Below are 23,712 nucleotides of genomic sequence, written 5' to 3'. Positions count from 1 at the left end.
AATATTTTAGAAGTTATGCTAGTTTTAGTAACAAGTAGATGTAGATATATGCGTTTTTACCTTAACTATATTGTTTCATAATTTGAAATTTTCCATAAATTATAAGATGCTAAACCATAAAATTATACTAAGAAATAATAATTTTTTATATTTATTAATAAACAATAAGAGTAAATTGGTGTTTTAAATAAAATTTAAAATTAAACATGTTTACTTTAAGAAGAATCACAGAAAAGGTTATGATCTATATATTTCCAAACTTATATTAAAGTATATATAAATATCTAAAAAAAAAAAAAAAAAAAAACTGAGCTGTTTTTTGACTTACTAATTTAAAAAATTTTACTTTTATTTTTGATTGTATATTGAGATTGAGACAGAAGATTGATAGGTATTTATGTTTAGGCGCAACCAGAAAGTAAGAGTTCTCACTTATGTGTAAAACTAGAATATGCATTTTTAATGAATTCAATTAAAAATATTTAAATATTAAAAACAGGTATTTTCACTCAGAGCTAGTCAAAAAAAATAAGAGGTATTTTCATTTAGGTGTAAAACTGCAATATCAATGACATGCTTGTTCATAAATTAACTCAATTTTAAGTATTAAAACACATTAACTCTTTAAATTCCGTGTTTTTATGAGTTGACAAATCTTTATACAAATTAGTGAACTATAAATATTTTTTTGTTTTTCTTTGAACTGTAAAACAAAACAAAGTTAGGTAAGTTTTTTTTAACAAATTAAAAATATTGTCATAAACATACACAAACTGTTGATTATTAGTGATAATTGATAAAAAGAAGCAAGCAAATGTCTTTCAAGATTCAAGGGTCATGTTGGTACATAAATTTAAATTCCACATCACCTTGCATCTCACAATTTTTAAACTTGTAAGTCAAACAAGGCATAGTGTCATCACTGCAGTATTTCATCTTAACTTCATTTTGACATACAAGAATAAATTCAAGAAAGTCTCTAGTTCCTGGTATTGTTTTTACATTTTTAAATTGTTCAGATTGTAATAATCTTGTTTCTATTATATTTTTACTTGAAATAAAAATAAAGTTTATACCTTTGATGTTGTTAGTGCAATATGTAAACATATCACGTGAGTTCAATATTTGATTAGTAGAAATTCTCTGAAAAATAGCATTAGCTACAAGCCGTTGGTAAATCATGATTGTTATCATCTGATTTAATGCAATATGAGGTGGAATGCAACACTTGATTTTCTTTATAGTACATAACTACTGGATGAAGTGTGTACTTTTGATTATGCCAATGGAAACTTTGTACTTCATCCTGCATAACAAATCTATAGTTTTCTGCAAAATCTCCTAGAATTATTGCGCTATTTGATGGCAGTTCTTCTTAAAGATTTTTTAAATATTTAGATTGGCATTTAGAAATATATGAATGCACTGTTAGCTTGACTAGTTTTTCCATCACCATATTTACATAATCTGGTATGCTTACAAGCTGTATAACTAAATCTGATCTATCAGTAGTAACCCATTGGTTAAATTCGATAGTATCTTCTTCCTCAAACTTGCCCTAATAGTTTGAATAGCTTTTCTTCTAATTTAGATATATTTTTTGGAAATTGATGTAACATGCATTCTTTGTTTTGCATATCACAAACAATAAATTTAAATAGTTTATGGTAATCAAATTTAATGGGTAAGAGAATTAACTTCATGTTTTGATTGTAGATACAAATACACACAGAATTAGGTTCCTGATGAGTTTGTCAAAACACACATTTAGGTCTTAAAACACAAAACTTGGAAAAAACTAACTTTACATGTGGATATAGAATTTCAAATGAGACAAATAACTCTTTTAAGCTTGATAAAAGTAGTCGCTTTTGCATATGGACTTTCCAACTAATACTTACAAAATCTTTTTGACAAGACATCTAGCCACAGTTTTCACCATTTTCATAAAAAATTTTCACTAAAGTATTTATTTGATCATTTTATCTTGTTTAGCTTGTGGAACTGCAAGAACTCCTTCCTTCTTTGCTAAAGATCTGGATTTTATTATTGGACATTCTTGTGAGCACAAAATCAATGCTTGAATTTTGTCCCTAAATGAACAGCATTTTTCAAGTTTATCTTTTATCAAAACTAACATTTTTTCGAAGTGAACAACTTTTTTTTTTAAATTAAGAATATATTCATTATCAAAAACTTCGACTTCTGTCAATGGAATTTTCAAAGAACTTGATAATTTTTCTTTGAAAACTGTTGTAATAGTTTTAATTTTTTTCCCCAATACTCATACGATTTGAAAATGGCTTTCCGTGAAGCTTAACTGGTGGCATGCCAATTATACTGAGACAATCAGAAAGTTCTTGTCTATTTTTATTTATATCAGCTTCTTGTTGAACGTTAAATGCGTTTTCTTTATTTATATTTTCATTTGTGTAATCATAAGCAATATCAATGTTATCAGTATTAATTTCATTGAAAGTTTTTAATTTGACTAAGCAATTTGTACAAATTTTTTGACCAGGTGCAATATTGAACCTGTTGTTTAAAGCTATGGTTGTGTATGTGACTTCTGAGAGATGCTAAATTAAAAAATATAACTCAATAAAAGAAAATGTGCCTAGTATTAACAAACATAAAGAAATTAAGATTATGACAAAGTTACATTTATAAAAAACTTAATGTCAAGCTTTACCAACCTTTGCATGGTCTTTTGTGAACTAACAGCGGATCACAGCATTTATTCTGAAACACAGGGAACTTCTCAAGATAAATACTTTTGATGATGTAAGTCAATAATCAAAACAGGAGAAACACCACACTTCAGCCAACTAAATTTTGCTCATCTGGAGCTAAATCTTAAAAAAAGTTTGTTACAATGTAGTTTGTAAAAATATTTAATTTCAATATTTTATTTTTCTAAAACATTAAAATTTTCATTAAAAGAATGATAATAATTTCTCTCATGAGTATTATAATCAAAACTCAAATGTCAGAACCAATTGAAATTCATTTTTATTTTAAACTAAATAAGTGTAATCATAGCTATGATTACACTTATTTAGTTTAAAATAAAAATGGATTTCTGGTTTCTTGTTTAACTAACTAAATGGAGCAATTGGTTCTAACATTAGAGTATTAATAATAATACTTATGTGAGAAGTTATTATTATTATTTTTTTTTTTTTTAGAAATTGTTTTAGTTATAATCTCTATATGGATGTTATAACCAAAACGATAAACAAAAATGCAAAAATAAAACAATAATAAAATAGATATGCGCATTAAAAAACGGTGAAATAATTTTTCCTCTTACGGGTATTTATATATAAACTATTATTGTAAAGATTTAAAATGAGTAGATCAATACCTTTTCTGCAATTAATCTTAAACTAGACATGTTTACTGAAATTTTTTTGTTAAAAACCCAATTTGCATTTCATAGTCTTTAATCAAATATAAGATCTAATAACTTCAAGTAATGATTTTTGAATTCTTTCTTCAAAAGTTTTTATACCTATTAAATTTTGTAAACGTTAATGTAACTGTGTATACTTTAACATTTGAGTGTTGCTATAGACGTGTTGCTATAGAGCGCGGAGAATAAAAAAATGTAAAAAATCTCAAACTTCAAAGACCCATAACTCTTAAAATAATGAAATCGGCTCCAAATTATTTTTGATTATTCCTAACGACACTAATAACTGCATTTGTGCCAAAAATCAATTATTTCTGAGATGGTGGGTTATTTTGATTTGTTGTTTTGACATGGAATTACCCCTATATATTGGTTAGGGATGTACCGAAATTCCGGCCGGAATTTGTGTCTTTTAGATCAATTCGCTTCTGGCCGGATATATAAAAAAGTTTTTTTACTTTTTTTTTATGACATGTGACTCAGGCTGTGTAAATAAATCAAAAAATCATTATCCTACAGAGTAATGAAGAACTATAGGTAAACCTAGGTAAATAATTAGGTAACAAATGTAATTTTATTTGCAGAAATAGTAGTACTGCAAATACATTTTCAAAAATTATATTTGTATTTTTTACCTAGGTTTGCCTTAGTTCTTCATTGCTCTGTAGGATAATGATTTTTTAATTTATTTACACAGCCTGTGTCACATATCATAAAAAAAAAAAGTAAAAAAATGTTTTTAATTCCAGCCAGAAGCGAATTGATCTAAAAGACACAAATAACGGCCGGAATTCCGGTACATCCCTAATATTGTTACATGAACCTTTTATTGTTGATTTTTAAATTGAGGAGCAACCATAGACACAACACAAATTAGACATTAGGCCGGGTGAATAAAAAAAAGCAATTGCTTTTACTCAGCGTTTTTAGAGTAATTGTTCAGCTTTACGCTAATAAAAATTTGAGGAAAATCACTCAAATTTTTATTCACGTAAAGTTAAGCAATTTACTCCAAAAACGTTGAGCAATTGCTCAGCTTTACGTAAATACTAATTTAAGCAAATTTGCTAAAGTTTTTAATCACGTAAAGCTGACCATTTACTGAATAAAAGCAATCACATTTTTTTATTCACCCGGCCTATTAAATAGGCTTAAATAGGATCGAAATGTTATAAGTTTTTTATTTGTGTGTGTTTTATTTTATGTTGCTATATTTAATTTAATTTGGTTTCTTTTTAGTGTGACATTAGGTGGTTTTGGCGTAGATCGATTTTACCTTGGTTATTGGAAAGAAGGGCTTGGTAAACTTTTTAGTTTCGGTGGCCTTGGTGTTTGGACTCTAATTGATATTGTTTTGATTGGTGTTGGTTACATTAAACCTGAAGATGGTTCGTTGTATGTTTTTTAAAATAGTTTTTGTAGTATATATCATCATGGTTTTTGAAAAAAATGTTATCAGTACTAACGTTGTAGAGCTGAAGCATGATGAGGATAGTGATCTTAAGCGTGACGAGGGTAGTGATATGAAGCGTAATGGAAGGAGTGATATGCAGCGAGATGGAGGGAGTAATTTAAAGCATGACAAAGAAAGTGGTCAGAACCTTGATGACAGAAATTTTAAAGTCGAAGATGACGTTGTAAGTAACAAAACGAATGAAACTTTAATGGATGGTAAAATGATTATTGATTCAATAAACAAAATAGAATTTGAAATAATTAAACGGTATATGGATCTAGAAGATATAGAAGAAGGAGATGTTACAAACAAGCAAAAGTTAGAGGAAGATATGATAAATAACAAAACAGATATTGAAGATTTAATAAGTACTAAAGAGCGTTTAGAAAAGGTTTTTGATGAAAGGATTAATGGAAAAAGTGAAATTAACGATATGCATTTAAGATTATTTGAGATGTTAGGGAAGTTACGCCATAATCCTTCGTTTGAAGAGATCGAACGCGAGTTTATAAAGTTGCTTGGTAGTGACGGTTACAATGCATTAAAAAGTGACATTAAAAATGTTCCATATGATGATTTTATGAAAGCAAAAGCTGTGTTTGACAAATACAGGTTTGTTGATTTTAAAACTCTCAATGAAGAGATCTCTCTTTCAGCACCTAATTTTTTAACTTTAAAATATAAAATTGATAAGATGCTAGTAGAAATGACTTCTGTCCCAAAAAACAGTGGAGATTCTCATCGATACCCTTGCAAACCATTTAACTTAACATATACAGATAACTCCACCGTTATTATGATAAACAGTGATGCAGCAATGACAGATATTTTAACACAAATGAATGAAACAAAAGGTTGTTCTCTTGTTTTATTTTACAGTCCGTACTGCGAGTTTAGCGCTCGCATTGCACCTCTGTATAACGCGGTAGGCAGATCTTATCCACTAATGCCAGTAATTGCTCTTGATGCTCAAAGTACTATCGGTATGTCTGCTAGATATGGCATTGTTGGTATTCCAACGATCATCTTATTTTACAGCGGAAAGGCAATGGGTAAATTTAATGGTTCTCGTACTCCTCAACACATGCATTATTTTGTTAAAGATAACACTGGGTTTGATCCAATTTCCACTATCAATATTACGGAAGAAGATTTTAAAGGCCCTTTATCTTCAATAGTCAAAGAATCTCCTGATTATTTTCTTATTTTTTCGACAGTATTTTTGTTTTTGCTTGTTTTTTGGATTATTTGTGGATCTTATATAGTAGAGATGTGTTTGGCAATTTACGATAGATGGAATGCTGCTACTGTACATCATCAAAAGGTCGAATAAATTACGTTATGTTGCGAATAAATTACGTTAAAATGTTTTTGAAAATTAAAACAAAGTTTTAAAGTGTTTTTTTTTTCTTGGAAAATGTTTTGTATCTTGAAAAAAACAAAAATGCCGAAGATAACTGATTTTAAATTTTTTGTAGATGCAAATAAGCATTGAACTCTTTAAAAATAAAGATTGAAATGACAAGTAAAAATAATGAAAAATTATAACTTATAATTTGTAGTGTTTTTATTTCTTCTTTGCGATTGCAAATCTACTCTTTGTACACGTATGATCGTCAAAATTCTCTCGCCGCAGTGAAAAACAAGTTTTATTTTAGTTTGTTGTTGCGTGTTGACTAATATTAATGTGAATATTTAACTTTTAAGTCAGCATTTTTGTTGGAGACAGCTTTTTTTCGGGAAAAAAAAGAAAATAAAAATTTCTCGTACAGTTTCCATTTTATCTAATATTTTTATTATAACTTTACCATATTTATATCAAAAGTACCATATAATATATTTTCATGTCACATCAACACGTTGTATTATTATATAATATATATTAAATATTATATATATTTTATATAATATTATTATCACATTTTTTATCAAGACGTAATATTAACTACTACAAATACAACTATAATCAGCATAGTAATTCAGTTTTAAAAACTAGAAAAAACTAAAGTTGAGGAAATTAGCGAATACCCAGTCGGATCATCTGGAAACAAAGTCGCATAATATGATACTAATGCGTATATATGAAGAAGAGTTTATTTTAAAAGGGGCCATCCATATATTACGTACGCAAAAATCTCTAGGTTTTGACCCCCTTCTCTGTTGCAATTGTACGTTTTTATAATCTCCCCCTTCCCTTATCTGTACGTACGCTTGGTGGTTTCCCCCCCTCCTCCTTCTACGGTGGATATTCTCCCCTGCTCCCCGCCCCTTCAACTAAGTTTCATATGCTTGGTGGTCTGACCCCTCTCCCCAATTCCATTCACGCACGCGAATGTGATCACTTTTTTTTTTGCGTTGTTCATCCTTTATAACCATAACAGGCAATGAACGTGAACGTTGTTTACTTTTTATTGGGAAAAAGTGAACGTTTTTAATGGGCAAGTGAACGTAAACTGCCACCTCAATTTTTTGCGTCTGCGTACACATATATGTTGAACCCTCCAATCCCCCCTCTTCATACGCACTCGTACGCAAATTACTCTATTCGGGACACCCCCTCCCCCTCGGTGCCTAAGTAATATATGGATGGCCCCAAATCGGGTATGAGCAATTTTGTTTTTATAAGCCAACTTAAATAAAAAAATTTTGAGTAACTTAAAAAACAGTAAGTAACAAATAATTATGTAAACATAAAACAACTTTAAAAAGTTATTAATTATAAATAAACTAAAAAGTATTAATAAAGTGCATTTTTATGCGCAAATTATTTTTTTAATAAAGTATTAATTAAAGCGGCATACAAAAACAAAATTACTTATACCGCGTCATGCCATTAGTTATCTTAACAGAATAATTCTGTCTTATCAAATTTTAGATGTGGTCCTCGAACCTTTGAGCCACGACATTCGTCAAATTTTTATGCCACAACATTGCATAGAAAACTATCCCAGTAGAAAAACATTTTATATTCGGTCATGTTTGCATCATTGGTAAAGAAGGAGGCGTGAACTAGTTAGATGCTGTTGCGCGGCGCTCTGTGACAAAACTATAGGATCATTTTGGTGCAAACAACCTTCAAAAATTCGGCTATTCACATTTTAAAGTCGTAAAACTAAAGCTGCAGCAGTTTTTAAACTTTAACAAAAATATTTATTAAAAAATAAACGTTGCTTAGAAAACTAAAAATGGGTCTAAAATTTAGTCTTGATCTAATTATCTAGATTAAATTTAACAAAGTTATTTAGTGTTTGCATTACTAAATATAAAATAACTCTACCGCTAAATTGCTGATTTTCTAGTACCCATGCTGCTGATATTCTAGTACCCGTGTATAATTGCATTGTCTTCTGAAATATTGTTTGAAGAGTTTAAAGGAGCCTTCAAATGATTAAAAAAAAATGAAGTAATTGAAGCAAATCAAATAAATGGAAACGTTATTGTAGATTGTTTTGAACAGCTAAAAGTTGTTCTTTTTAAAGTTTTTTAAGCTTCTATCCATCAAGGTGTGTGTTCCCCGAACAGTTAAAAATTGCATAAAATTACTCCTATTTTCAAATAAGAGGACAAATCAATTATTAGTAACTATCGCCCTATTTCTATTCTTTCCACATTTTCAAAAAATTTAGAAAGAATTATTTATAACAGAGTGTAAAAATATTTTCATGATAATAAATAACTTATTAATGATTTAAATAAAGCCTCTAAACTGACAAGTATTATGTTTGCAGATGAAACTAACTTATTCCTATCTAACAGTGATATCTTTGAACTCTTTAAAACAATGAACAAAGAGCTTAGACATGTATCGAGTTAAGTGCTAAACAAAGAACTTAGACATCGATATCGAGTTGGTTTAAGTATAATAAGTTAACTCTAAGTACTAATAAAACAAAGTAGACATTATTCCATTTGCTTTCCAAAAAACAGTTTTTGCCATTAAACTTACCTCAAATTTTTATCGATCAAATTGAAATAAAAAGCAATTCCGTAACAAAATTTTTAGGTGTTTATTTTGATGAAAACATCACTTGTAACCATCATATCGATTACAAGCACTAAAATTTCAAAAAAGATAGGAGTTGTATATATAACACGAATCTACCTCAATAAGAAAATATTAATCAAACTTTATTATTCATTTTTACATAGTTATTGACAACGTAGTTGTCAATAACTATGTAATAGTTGCAACGTCTTTATAGCCGTCAGAACCATGCAATCCGTTTAATCTGCTTTGCAAATCGCTTTTCTAACACAAAACATAACTTTATTGAAATGAGAATTTTAAGTATATACAAGCTAAATATATATAACTTTTTTATTTCTAATTTATGTTAACGATCTCCATGAAGTCTCAAAATTAACAACTATAACGTTTGCTGATGATACAAACCTATTCCTATTTAATAATAACATCAATAAACTTTTTCATGATATGAACATTGAACTAACAAAAATATCTGACTGGTTTAAGTCAAATAAACTTTCACTCAACATTGATAAAACTAAATGGATTTTCTTTCATCCACGATTTAAAAAACATTTATTTCCAAGTAATATGCCTCTTCTTCATATTGATAATATTCAAATAAAAAGAGTAATTTTCACAAATTTTCTAAGTATCATTGTAGATGAAAATCTATCATGGAAGAATCACATCGGACATTTATGCAACAAAATTGCAAAAAGCATTGGAGTTTTATATAAAGCAAGAAGCGTTTTAAACAAACATTCATTAACACAACTATATTACTCTTTTATACACTGTCATATTAATTATGCTAATATTGCATGGGGTAGTACCAATAAAAGTAAATTATAGTCACTTTATTGTCAGCAGAAGCATATTGCACGTCTTATAAATTTCAAAAATCGTTTTACTCACTCAAGGCCACTCTTATTTAACATGAATGCTTTTAATATATATCAAGTAAATGTTTATAATGTTCTTTGTTTTATGTTTAAATGTAAAACCAACTCATCTCCAGCTTCCTTTTTTGATTTATATTCTTTAAAAGAAAAAAATAAATATTCTTTGAGAAATAATAATTTTATTAAACAACCAAAATTTCAAACAAACTTTGGCAAATGTTTCATTTCTTTTCGTGGAGCTTTTTTATGGAACCAAATAATTTTAAAAAAATTTGATTTTCTCATGAATGGAATTAATATATGTTCAAAAGAAAACTAAAAAAAGTAATTTTCTCAATTGAAAATATATTTATATACTTTTAATTATACCCAGTTTTGTCATCACTCATTTATTTTTTACTTTTATACAATATTGATTTAAAGTTTATGTGAGAAACTATATTTAAACACCAACGGTATATACTTTTAATATTGAATTTAATTTTGTAATAAAAAAATATATAAAAAGATAAAAACAAAAACAATAAAAAAATAAATTAAAAAAAAAAAAATTATTTAAAAAAAAAAAAAATTGATGTATGTGAATGGATGTATCTACAAATATTGTATGTATGATACTTTTCGAAGTTAACCACAATTTGACAGTGGTTTAGCATTTTTGTCGGTGGAAGCGTAAACGTAAACGCACTAACATTTGATAAATTCTTTTACACAATCTTTTGGACAACCTTTTCGCTCGAGTCATGCGGTTCAGAAGAATTGGTATTTTAATTCAAGCCATTAAGACCGTAACTAAAGAAAAGTTTAAAATTTGTATTTATTTTTGTTTTTTCTAGAATCTAAATTAAGTTCAAAGTTCTTCAACAGTGGTTCTCGGTGACAAGACCTGTATGGTGTTCTTTGAGTATCCGCGTTCTTTATCTTTATTCTTTACTTTTCTTTTCTTTTCTTTTAACGATTTCTTTGCATGTAATTTTTCTTATTGATATATTTGTAAATATTGTATTAAATATTGTAATAAAGAACAAAAAAGAAAAAAAATTTTATGCTTTGTATTCATATAGAAAAATGACTTGTCCCTAAATGTCTTCAAAAATATTTTTACTCCGAAACTTATTAACAAATAAAATTTGAGAAATACTGATTTTTTAAGTGAACCTTTTTGTCAAACGAGTTTTAATCAATTTTGTATTGCCTATCGGGAACCACACCTTTAGAATAAATTTTTTTTTGCCGAATTTTGATTTTAAATTACCCATTACTTTTTGCCTTTTTAAAAGTAAATTAAAAACCTTAATTTTTCATTAGATGACTAATTTTTTCATTAGATGATTAGATTAGATGTTATTGTTAATAATATGATTTAATAAATTTGCCTTTACTTATTTACATTTATAAAAAGTTTATTCTTACTTATTTTGTTGATTTTTATACTTTTTATTTAACATTTTATTATATTTTGATACGTATACGTTTATATAAAATATTGGTGAGAAGATCCGCTTGATCTCCCTTTTGATTATATACTGTATACTTTGGAAATTTGTAGAAGTTTAATATTGTTGTTGTTACCTTTGTTAAATGCTTGTTTGAACTTATTTAAGGTTCAAACAAGATCCTTTGATCTTTTTTCAGATACCTTTTTTTTATATTTGTTATATTGTTTATCAAAAACTTGTGAAAGTTTATTATTTTTATTTTTGGGAATATGTAATTGTAAAACGACCAACAAATGTAGAAAAAAACAACAAAAAAACAAAACAGATTTACTAAATTATTTGTTGAATAATTTAGAGTGTATTGAAGCAAGCTTACTTCAATACTCTTTAAGATATTATAACTTTGTACCACCCGGTCTTTGTACCACCCGGTCTTTGTACCACCCGGTCTTTGTACCACCCGGTCTTTGTACCACCCGGTCTTTGTACCACCCGGTCTTTGTACCACCCGGTCTTTGCACCACCCGGTCTTAAAACCATTAACAATACAACATTTTTCAATGACTGTAACAAGAGTATTTTTTAAATTATGTGGAAAATTTTAAGGGAGAAATAAGTTTAGCAACAAAAGCCAAAGTGGTTAGAATGTTAAACAACCGATTAACCTGTTTCTTAGAAATTACAAAAAAAAAAGAAAAAATAGCGTGGTTATTAGATGTAAAATATTAGTGAGAAGAAAAGTTACTAGCAAATAGTCTTTTCTGATACATATTTGATAGAGGAATGTTATGTTTGCTTTTTACCAATGACATTGTTAATGTTATTCATAAGCCCTAAGAAACTAACTTGAGACAAAATATGGTATTTATCAATCTGAGAATAATGGAGAATAATGTTTTATCATTTCGTAAAATCGGTGCAAAAAGATATTGTCCAACGCTTAGGCAAGATCTTTTTGCTTCGATTTTTTGCATTGATGAAAAAGACACCCGTTATTCTCATTGATAAATACCAAATTTTGTCTCAATTTAGTTTCTAGAGACTTTTGGAAAATATTTAACAATGTCATTGACACGACCGTCCCTAAGAGATTTTAAAGGTGACATTTATTTTTTGCTAACTTATAAAAGAAGAAAAAAAGGTCCTAGTTGACTTACATTTTCCGACTGCCAACAACAGATCCAGTTTTGCCAATTCTAATGTCCAAATTTGCCGACTAATTTATAAATATAACTTTTGTTTGGGGGTTAGACACCCCCTCGGGACGGCCCTAGTTGTTGATGAAAAAGACGTCTGTTTTCAAAAGAGTTGTTATAGTGAAAAACGATAAGAAAAGTATAATTTGAAAAAGCAGTTGCACAAAAAGAAGGAAATCATAATGTTTAAAGAGTTTAACTCAAAACCTTCAAAAAAGAATAAAATCTTCCATGTCTGCCTGAATCTAGGAGGTTGCACAGAAGACACAATTTTAGGTAAAAACAAAAGCCCTCAGTCCAAAGAAGATAAAGAAAATCACAAAAAAAACTCAACCAGTCCTAAGGTAGCCTTAAGAAGTCAAATAATCTTCAGATAGCGCTAAGATTTGTTGTAAGAAGTACGATGATAAAAAGAATGTTGAGGGAGTATAAAAATTTTATTGAGATTATTGCATAATCTAAATAATCTAAAAGAAAACGAGGAGATACAGATTACAAGTTAAAGTCAAAAACTAGATAAGTAACCATGTTTTTTTTTTAATTATTATTGATTTTTGCTGTATATATATATATATATATATATATATATATATATATATATATATATATATATATATATATATATATATATATATATATATATATGTTATATATATATATATATATATATATATATATATATATATATATATATATATATATATATATATATATATATATATATATATATATATATATATATATATATATATATATATATATGTATATATATACGATTTTGCAGGCTATTTCGAAAGGAAAAAAAAACAACCTATAAACAACCGGTGTTGTTTTTAAAAACAGGCAGTTAAAAAGTAAATACCGGTAAACTTCTAAAATCAGGTAAAATCTACGAGCTCCAGATAAGTTAAAATTAAATTATTTTGTATCAACTTTTAAATGTTTATGAACTAATATGCTTATACGCGTAAGATAACACCTAGGCACTGCATCTCGAAATTTGAAGTTCGAGAATTCCGGAATTCGTTTTCATAATATAGTTTTGAATTCCGAAAATTTTTCCAGCGAATTCCGAAATTAAAATTTACTTTTTCGTGCTCTTTCCAACTTTTAAATTGTGTTTTTGTTTCTGTCCATATAAATATTCTACATTCTAATTCTATGAGAAGAAATAAAGAAAACAATTGTAAATTACAGTTATCCTGCATAATACAAGTAGACAGAGAAAACATTCCTAAATTGCAGTTAATGGTTTCATGTCTTCATTTCATATCCACATGTAATAATTTGATGAAATTTGCTTATTGCGTTATTGCGTTATTACGTTATTGCAGTTAACTGTTTCATGTCTTCATTTCATATCCTCATGTAATAATTTTTATATTTGGTATAACCTCGTGGTCGTGTCTTATACTTTACGATTTTCAACAGTGTTGAGATTTGCATATTGGAGTGCGGTGTGTATTGAATTATTTGGATCAATATTTTTTAAATAGGTAAGCAAATAATAGCAGGAATAATAGTTTTAATTTAACAACATTATTTGATAACTATTTAATTTTAATTTTATTTTGTTTAACAAGTTAAATTATTATCAGCAGTATATCCTAAAATGTCTTCAAAGGAAAGTTATTCGGAATACACAAAGCAATGTAAAAATCAAAGTTCTGTTTGGATTCATTTTTTAAGAGGATCAAAAAAACTAACTGCAAAATGTAAAACATGTTATGAAATAGTAAAAACTGCTGGTTCAACGACAACGCCACAGCACACGCATTTAAGAACAATACACAATATTAATGTATTAAAACGGGATGTCGTGCAAGATGGAGGTCCAGAAAGCAGTGCATCAAAAATGCTGCTTTTGCCATGTAATCAGCAGTTGTGCTTTGCACATGCGATACATTTAGCTGTAATTGATGTTCTGTATAGTAATTCGAATACAACTGAATTGGTGGCTCACACATAAACAGAAAATGTTGGTATAGAAGATCAAGTAAGTGACTTCGATGAATCGAATGAGGAATACTTTGAAGATAAAAATGTTCAAAGTATTCCTCATTCAAAGTATTCCTCATTCGATAAATGGCTTCATTAAACAAGCTTATAATGAAGCTGAGCTTGTTGAGACTGAAGAATTTGGATTTAGTTTTCTCATCAAAAAAGTTCGCTCAATTGTAAAAAAATTTCATTTTTTGAAAACATTAAATGATATTCTTCAAGTTTACTTGAAACAAGAATTTGGAAAACAATTGAAACTTATTATGGATACTAGAACTAGATGGAATAGCTTAGTCGAAATGCTCGAAAAGTTTAACAAGCTAAAAAGCTGTGTTAGAAAAGCATTGATTGACGTTGCATCTGATATCTAGGTGCAGAAATTTTGTCGATTAAAAACATTATCTCTGCACTTCTCGCAAAAGAAGCTTACTGTTGAAGCCCTTTGTTGAGAAGATACAAATCTGCTTTCTGCTGATGCGGCATTTTCTTTTCTGCTTGAGAATTTCGGATCTGATAAACTTTCATTAAAATTAAAGAAGAAATTAGAAGACCAAATAAGCTAAAGACAAACTAATGTGTTTGAAACTCTTCAGTATTCACACAATGAATAAATGCGGAAAAAGTGAGATTCACGCATCTTTCACTAGACTATTGAAAAAAACAATAGCCAATGTTATTGAAAACTTTGCACAAAGATTGATATTTAACACTAACATGAAAACTTCCTCAGGCGAACAGTCAGAAGTTTAGGATGTGATAGACGTGATGTTGGAAGAACAAACTAAACCCTTGACATTAATACAAAAGTTGGAAAACAAAATTCAATTGAATTTATCGTCCAACATAACGTCCAACTCAACTCAACAAAAAATAAATAGGAACTTAATTTCAAATATTAAATCTGAAATGAAATTCTTTGAAGTAGACGGCGTTCGTGGCAAAATATTTTTGAGTCCGTCTACTCATATTTGATTTTGATTCCGCCATCAAGCATGGAGTCTGAGCGAGCCTTCTCAATTGCTTGTAACTTTAGTACAAAAGTTCGAACGAGACTCAGAGACGCAGCTGTAAGTGATCTCTGCTTCCTCAAGGCATATTTTACGCAAATAAAACAATAATTTTATATTTTTTATTATCAAATGATATACCATATTAGAATGTTTCTGTACTAATTGAATTTGGTATAATTTTATGTTCAATTTTTACTTTTAAAGAAAGTATTTTTTATGCAATAAATAACAATTAATTATCTCAAATAAGTTATTTTTACTATTTTTATATACATAAAAAAACTTAAAATATTTTCGAAATTCGACCGAATTCCGAAAAAATTTAATTTCGAATTCCGATTTTTTTTTTAGTCAAAATTTGCATTCCCAAATAACACTAAATTAAATAACACTTAAACATTGCAAATTTTTAAACTTTAAGCAATTTTAGATTTTTTAAAACTATTTTAGATTTTAAACCTAAAGAAGTTATAGAACTGTCGGTGTGTTCTTTTAAGTGTCTTTTGCTAATAGTTGTTAATTGTCAGAAAGTATAACATTCCAAGTTCGTCATGCCGGTCATACTATGATTAGCTCGAATTAACTTCAAACAAGAATTAATCACATACATATATAAATAAATGCGCGCGCGCGTGTGTGCGTGCGTGCGTGTGTGTGTGTGTGTGTGTGTGTGTGTGTGTGTGTGTGTGTGTGTGTGTGTGTGTGTGTGTGTGTGTGTGTGTGTGTGTGTGTATATATACATATATACAGACAATTTAAATAATAATAACTTTTAATAATAATAGCATTACTTTTACTTGTTATTATATTATTATCTAATTTATTATAGATTTTAAACAATATATGAATTTTAAAGTTACTCAGAATTTCTTCCCCGTCCCCCTATTTTTTTTGCATAGAAACTTTCCATTTAGAAAATATTGTTAAGTAAATTAAACAGGAAAAGCGGTTCTAAAGATTTTTTTAAGTAAAAAAAGTGTAGTTTTATTTAGAAAGCGAGTTTTTAATTAGAAATTTTTATTTAGAAAGTGACTATTTTTTGAATATGTTTTAAATAGTAGACTATTTAAAAACTCATCGTTTTCTATATTGAAATCATCTTCACGGCTAATTCTTTATGTTATATTTTCGACTACATTATTAACTAAAAAATCTTTGATTTTTAAGCGTTTTAAATATTAAATATTAAAATGTAATAATAAACCCTTATTTATTATTAAATTAGAATCTATTTACTTTTTTAGTGTTTGTTTCCTTGTGTGCTGATAATTCAAATTGAAAAAAAATGAGTTAACAAAATTATAGTAAAACAATCGAGACAAAATCTGGAACTATTAGAAATAAAAAAATGTGTTCATATGAGTTTTAATTATTCTTTTTTGGCATAAAATGACCGATAATAAAAAGGCAAAAAGTGCTGGAAAACTGAAATTAAATTATATAATTGAAAATGATCAGCAACCGGTAGTAATTATTCGAGAAGATCACGCAGAACGTAAACTTAATCTTGATAAAAGTTTGAAGGTAATAATTATGTAATTACATCTAATGTATTTTTTGTCATTAAAATATTTATAGCCAATGTTTGTATTTTGACAGTAAAATAATTATGTAGTTATAAATTAATGCATTTCTGAAATTGAAATAATTTGTACTTTTGTCTATATAGATCTAAAATTTGTAATTTATATAATTTATAAATGAGTTATTTTTAAGAAATAAATAATGTATTACTGAATGTCTCTAATTTGTCTGTAAATTTGTTGATGATATTTTTGTTGTTGTTGTTGTTGTTGTTGTTGTTGTTGTTGTTTTTGTTGTTGTTGTTGTGGTGGTAATGGTGGTGGTGGTGGTTGTTGTTGCTTTTTTTTTGATTATCTGAGCTTTTTTTAAATATTGGTGGAATATAATTGAAGTAACTAGATAATATTTGTTAGAACCATTTTTCTTTTATTATTTAAGAGTTGTTCTTGTTGTTTATTTTCTTTTTTATGCTGTAATTTTTATTATCATGTTTACATTTACTATTGAAAATATTGAGACTATAATTTTGACAGTAAAATAATTATGTAGTTATAAATTATTGCATTTCTGAAATTGAAATAATTTACATTTTTGTCTATATAGCTCTATATAAGTTTATAAACTATATAAATAACAAATTTATATCTATACATAAATTTGTTATTGATATAGTTTATAAATGGGTAAATTTTAAGAGATAAATAATATATAATAATACTGAATGTCTCTAATTTGTCTGTAAATTTTTTGATGATATTTTTTATTGTAGTAATAGTAGTAGTAGTAGTAGTTTGTTGTTGTTGTTGTTGATGTTGTTGTTGATGTTGTTGTTGTTATTGTTGTAGTAGTAGTAATAGCAGCAGCAGCAGCAGCAGCAGCAGCAGCAGCAGCAACAGCAGTAGTAGTAGTAGTAGTAGTAGTAGTAGTAGTAGTAGTAGTAGTAGTAGTAGTAGTAGTAGTAGTAGTAGTAGTTGTAGTAGTAGTAGTTGTTGTAGTAGTATTAGTAGTAGTAGTAGTTGTTGTTGTTGTTGTTATTATCATATTTACAATTGAAAATATCGAGACTACTTTAAATGAATCAAAAACAAAATTGTTAGAAATTTTTATCAATTTTTCTCAAATATACGCAGTTTTGGTTGAGGAGCAAGACATTATCATCATGGGAAAAAAAAACAATGTCTGTTTAATAAAATTTTCAAAGTCTGAATCGTTTTGTTTTAAAAGAGTAAGAAAAATATTTAAATCAATAATAACACAATAATTAAGGAGTAGGAGTAGTATAATAGATCAATTAGTATAAAAGAACATGTAAAAAAGTTTTATAAAATTCTTATCAAATTAGGAACTTTCAGTTGGTATTGAACCTATTGATTACGAGAAAGAAATTACCATAAAAAAGAATGAAATAAAACGTGATCCATTAAAAAGTCTTCTGCTTTTTCCTGATGATGATGTTCAGGTAAGATTTTTATTTGGTAATGTTCTCTGGTGAGATTGTGTTGAATTATTTTTTCTTTCTTAATATAACAGTCCTCGGTGTTAAAAAAAATTAGGTTAGCAATAATTTGCTGACCTTAATCCTTAATCTGTGTGACTTTGACATAAAAAATATGAAACAAAGGTTTGACTCATTATTAAATACAAGGTTTTTTTCTAAATTAAAAGTTATTTTGATGAAAAAAGTTTTATTAATATAGTAGTTGGATTAAAATTGTAGTTCTAAAATTTTTTTAATATTAAATTTTTTTTTTTTGAAATTTTTTGTTGAATCAGTTCTAAACTCTGCTTGCCCCTGAGTTGACTATGATCAAACTGCTAATTTTAGATTTGGTCTAATGTTGTGTAAAAAAACTTTCACAGATTTAAACCTCTGTATTGGAATGCTTTTTTAAAAATTCTAGTCATTAATTTGTCTTTGTAGCAGCAGAATCTACTTGCCCTTTAACTTTAAGGTCATCCAAGAGAAGTATATATCTGACTAATGTTCAATATAGGTTTATAAGGCTGTTGTTGTTTTTATTTTTGAGAAATTTAAGCTACTGACCTAAAATTGTTTATAGCTATGACGTATAAAGAAAAAATCATTAAAAATTTCATGCAAGTTATTTGTCACTGTTTATTGAATCTGTTTATTGAAGCTGCTTATTGAAAGTTTATAATTTAGTTTGTGATAATTGTTAGAAATTTCATAAATGTGGGGATGAAGATATAAATGCAGTCTATAGTCTCGTTTGTTGCCCATGTCTGTCATTATTGATTTTATAGTGGTTAAATAATTTTTTGGTGGTTAATTAAAAATTTTTTGGGGTGTTAAATCCAAAATTGAAGAAGATAGCTTGATTTCAATTTTTTATTGGTTATTTTCTGATTTTAAAGTGATCAATCAAGTTTTCTGTTCTGTTTCCATAGGTTATGCTTTTATTAACTCCTGTAGTCATTTAACTCTCATTCATTCAAATTTTTAAATAAAAGAGGAGAATTTAGGCCATCTTAATTCAAAATAAAGTTTTGGTTTCTTGAAGCATAATAAAAATATAGCATTTTGAAATTTAAACAGAAAATTTCCTATTTGAGTTCACATTTTTCATAATATATTTTGTAAGGACCGGCGAAGTTGAATTTTTAAGACTCGAATTTAAATGAAAGACGAATTTAGATCATATGCGATACCGAATTTAACTGAAAGACAAATTTAAGACGTTTATGTATCCCGAATTTAACTGAAAGACAAATTTGGACTTCTAAATTGAATTTATCTGAAAGCTGAATTTGGATTTTAAAAACACATTTAATTAAAAAAGACATTTTTTGAGAACTTTTATAAATTTTATAAAAAATGCGCTGAGATTGCTGTAAATACTTTTTATAAACTAAAGTTATTATTTTTTAGCTTGTAGTTAACCATAATTTAAAACTTGACATAGAACAAGTGAAGCCAAGAAAATTTTAATTTATTAAAAAATATACGCTTACAAAAAACAATTTGCGTCAAAATAAAAAATTTAAAAATTCAGTAATTATGAAAGTTTAAGTTATGGAACCTTTACAATGATTAATGTTTTTGAACAAACATAAACAAAAAAACATTTACAATGTTTATTGAAAAATTTTGATTGTCAGTTTGATAAAGGAAAAAGATCATTAAGAATATTAGGTTAAATACTCACCTGTTTTTTACCTTTAGGATTTTTTTAAAAGTGATGAATAAGATTTAATAAGTGATGAATAGACTTTGTGACTTTTCGAATATTGACTCTGTAAGACCAATTTATTTTCAACATGCTTTTTTTTTTTTTTTTACCGAATTCATGTTCCTAAGGTTGAGTGGGCCACTTTAGTCAAAGAAGCTAATTCTTATATTGGTTACAACCCTCTCTCAACTCTTTAATTCCGAAACACTTTTCGGAGTTAAAGAGTTGAAAGTGGGTTGTAGCCAATAGAAACAGGTTGATATACATAAAAATATAGTATATTTTATAAATCTTCTTCTTTATAAATTGAAAAAAACTTTTTTGATTTCGAGTTTAACAGAAAGTTAAATAAAGTTATGAAATTGTTATGGAAACTGAAAGCCGAATTTCTATTTCAACTTCGGCAGCGAAGTTGAAGCCCAAGTCAACTTCGCCTTTCAGTAAACTTCGTCAATTTTAACAAATATTCCCTGGTCCTTAATATTTTGTGCTTTTCATGTTTTAAGTTCTAGTGGAAGAAAATGGCTAAGAATTGCTTAGATTCTGCTCAGTTCGAGTTATGTTTTCATTCGAAATATGGTACTGATGTCAAGAAAATGTTAACTGCGTTTGTGGCAATAGAAATGACATTCATTAATGACACTCAAGAAACATCATTTCGGTTTGGGCAGTAGTATAGCCATCTTGAAAAGTATGGGTGCATGAACTTTACCATGATGTCATTCTCTTTCTTAATTTCAGAAACCATGTCATGCCAAGAAAGTTTGTTGCATTTACACAATAGGTATTGCAATACCAAAATAGAGTTAATCTGTTTCATATTTTTATTTATCAAGTTGAGTTTTAAAGCAAAATCATTATCAGATACCCATTTCAATTTTATGATTGAAGGAGATAGAGGTTTTTATTGATTTGAACTTCTTGGCTAAGTAACAGTGATTGCTATCAAAATCTATCAGCAAGTTTTTTTATTTCCATTTTTTTATCTGTGACGTACACAAGTACAATCCCACTGATTTAAATTTGGCAGTATTTAAATATTGCTTCAGCAGACAGTGTTTGATCTGTAGCTATATTCTGCAAACTAGCAGTGGCAAAAAGCCTTTTTGTAGCTACACCTATTCCAGAACATGGCAATTTGCTATGGCTGTTGCAAAGAGATTTTAAATATAATGAATAGAAAAAAGCTTAGCATGATGACATAAATTGTAAAAATCTTTGTATTTGAGGGATTGTTTATCATACTTTTAGTATGATAAACAATTTGATGTATAACATACTTTTGTATAAACTAAAATTATGCAAAAAAAAGATATTTCTATTTTCACTTTTATGTAATAAAACAACTGTAGAATTTGTTGAAAGAAACCAAGTGAAGAAGCGCAATTTTCTGTGAAATTTGCTAGGATAATTGCTTCATTAAGAATTGTTTCATTGAGATGTTTAGATGTTTTGATTGTGATTTTGCTATAAACGGATGAGAAGTAATTTTATCAAGCTTTTCACACATTACCTCCTTTAATTCATTTAATAGAAGCTTTAATAAGTCAGTTCTATCTGTTTTATCGATTGCTGGCAGTTTGTTTTCATCACTTTCATCATTTTCATATTGCACTTCTAGATCATGTCTGTGTCAGATACTGTTGTAAGAATTTTAAAGAAGTTTGTATATAAAGATACCTGTTGCATCAGTGAATCGTGCAAACATTTAATTTTCTGCTACACACAAAGATCATAATAAAATTTTTCAAGGACAACAATACTCAACATTTTTGTATATGTACAATACAATAAATTTTACAATTTGCTGTATTGTACACACACAAACAAAATGTGTACCTTTTGGAAGAGCAAATTTGCATCATTTGGGCTAAAAACTGCAAAATTTGTTGAGTCTGATAATATAGTCTAGGTTCTAGGATAATATAGGTTCTTTATTTTTGAAATAATTAAACTTGCCAAAATAAATTATTTAGTGAAATATTAAAAAAAACATTTCAGCTTTTTTGTTTGTTTGCCATCTTACTTTTAAATTAGGGTTCGTAATCCCAAGCTATATTTTCAATTCCGGGATTTCAGGATTACATTTACTTAATCCTGGGATCCCTGATTTTTAAATACCTGTTCTTGAAAGATTTTAATATATTATTTATGTAAAATTTTAATAAAATTAGTAAGACATTTAAAATATCTTTAGAAAAAATTATTTGTTAAATTACAAGGAAATTCTTTGGTTTTTTAATATTATACATAATTCAGGCCTTCCAGGGAAGCGCGTGCAGTCGTGCGCATTGTTCATCCATGCTTAAAGTAATTTTTTTAGACAACATGACCATGTTTTTATATAGTAGGCGTTTTAAGAATTTGCGGCAAAAAAAAACTATAAGAAACTAGAGAGAATAAAACAGCAATACTCGAAGAAAAGAATGAAAAGTTAGACGGAATAAAAAAATCTAAATATAATAAGTTTAAAAAATTGAATATTAAAAAAAGAGAATTGTGAAAAAAAAATAATTAACCTAAATATTTTACTGTTTTTGTTTTCTTATTTTTAGAGCATTTTTTATTTTCCATTACAAAATAGATATAAATCAAGAAAAAAAGTAGATAAGAATATAACGACAATAAAAATATTTTTTGATATACAATATTTTTGTGACTTTTCAGTCAGTAATTTGTGCTAGAAACATGGATAATTTTTAAATTTGTTTTGTTTTGCTAAACTTTACTGTTTTTATCAATGCACAGGAAAGCAAGAAAACTATTTGCTATTCATTTGTAAAAAAAAAAATTTATTTTTTAACAAGTTTTTCATGATAAAAAGTCATTAATACTAATATTTAGATATAAAATATTTGGTTGTTTTCAATACCCCCATTGGCATAGTCTGCCCTTTTGTTGGATTATCCAAATTGTGCATTTAAACCTGATAGTTTGTTTCCTGATGAACTATTATTAATGACAATGCTCCAAAAGGTTGTGGGCTAGTGCATTGTTAATTTACTGAATTTTTTTAACAAAATGTTTAGAAACCTACTTAAAACTTTTTTTTAAGTTTTTATACATTTTTTTAAACAGACTAATCTTTATGTTCAATATCTCTAGTAATTTGTATTAATATTAAAAATTGGGCAATATAAAGGAAACAATTTCAGACATGTATCAAATGTGGTAAATACATTTATTAAAGAAACCATGTTATTCTATTTATGTAAGTATTGAGGAAAAAACATAATAAAAGTGAAAAGACGTACAAAACGTATAAGCATAAGAAAAAAAGTTAACAAAATTTCTCATAATTCTAGCGTACATAGCAAAGTAGTTTCTTAATTATATGAACTGATAAAAATCGTAAATAAATTGCTTATCAAAACTTTAAAGTATGTTTTTTTCAACAATTTTTCAACTCTAAAAAAAAGATTGCAAAGGTGTATAAAAATTTTATAAAAATTTTTTTTTGTTTTATTTTTTTCAATTATAAATTTTCTAGTTTATTTAATTAAACTTGATATTTCGTTACAATTTTGTTTCCTTTTTTTAGGATTGTTTTTTTTTATATTATTAGATAAGTTTTTTGCCGCGAATTATTGAAACGTTTTATATGTTAA

General features: G+C 27.3%; 3 protein-coding genes across 5 annotated transcripts in view; all 3 read left to right on the top strand.

The window, feature by feature from the left end:
• Window positions 1-6,426, top strand: part of LOC136075551 (TM2 domain-containing protein almondex-like) — a 33,727-nt gene extending 27,301 nt beyond the window's left edge. For both annotated transcript variants that reach the window (XM_065789018.1, XM_065789017.1), the window contains exon 5: window positions 4,655-6,426. In XM_065789018.1, the coding sequence (XP_065645090.1) occupies window positions 4,655-4,823 (169 nt within the window). In that variant the 3' untranslated portion in view covers window positions 4,824-6,426. The remainder of the gene's footprint in view (window positions 1-4,654) is intronic.
• Window positions 4,801-6,426, top strand: LOC105843094 (TM2 domain-containing protein almondex). The gene has a single exon (XM_065789016.1). It carries the CDS (start codon window positions 4,801-4,803, stop codon window positions 6,202-6,204), a length of 1,404 nt encoding a protein of 467 aa, XP_065645088.1. The 3' UTR covers window positions 6,205-6,426.
• Window positions 6,427-16,631: 10,205 nt separating this feature from the next.
• LOC100203107 (dedicator of cytokinesis protein 9) overlaps window positions 16,632-23,712 on the top strand; it is an 88,834-nt gene continuing 81,753 nt past the window's right edge. For both annotated transcript variants that reach the window (XM_065789014.1, XM_065789015.1), the window contains exons 1-2: window positions 16,632-16,913; window positions 18,256-18,372. In XM_065789014.1, coding sequence (XP_065645086.1) covers window positions 16,779-16,913; window positions 18,256-18,372 — 252 coding nt within the window. In that variant the 5' untranslated portion in view covers window positions 16,632-16,778. The remainder of the gene's footprint in view (window positions 16,914-18,255; window positions 18,373-23,712) is intronic.

This window comes from Hydra vulgaris, chromosome 01 (genome assembly GCF_038396675.1).
Source record: "Hydra vulgaris chromosome 01, alternate assembly HydraT2T_AEP".
Taxonomy (NCBI): Eukaryota; Metazoa; Cnidaria; class Hydrozoa; order Anthoathecata; family Hydridae; genus Hydra; species Hydra vulgaris.
The sequence above is the reverse complement of the archived record's forward strand: the minus strand, read 5'-3'. Positions and strand labels throughout refer to the sequence as shown.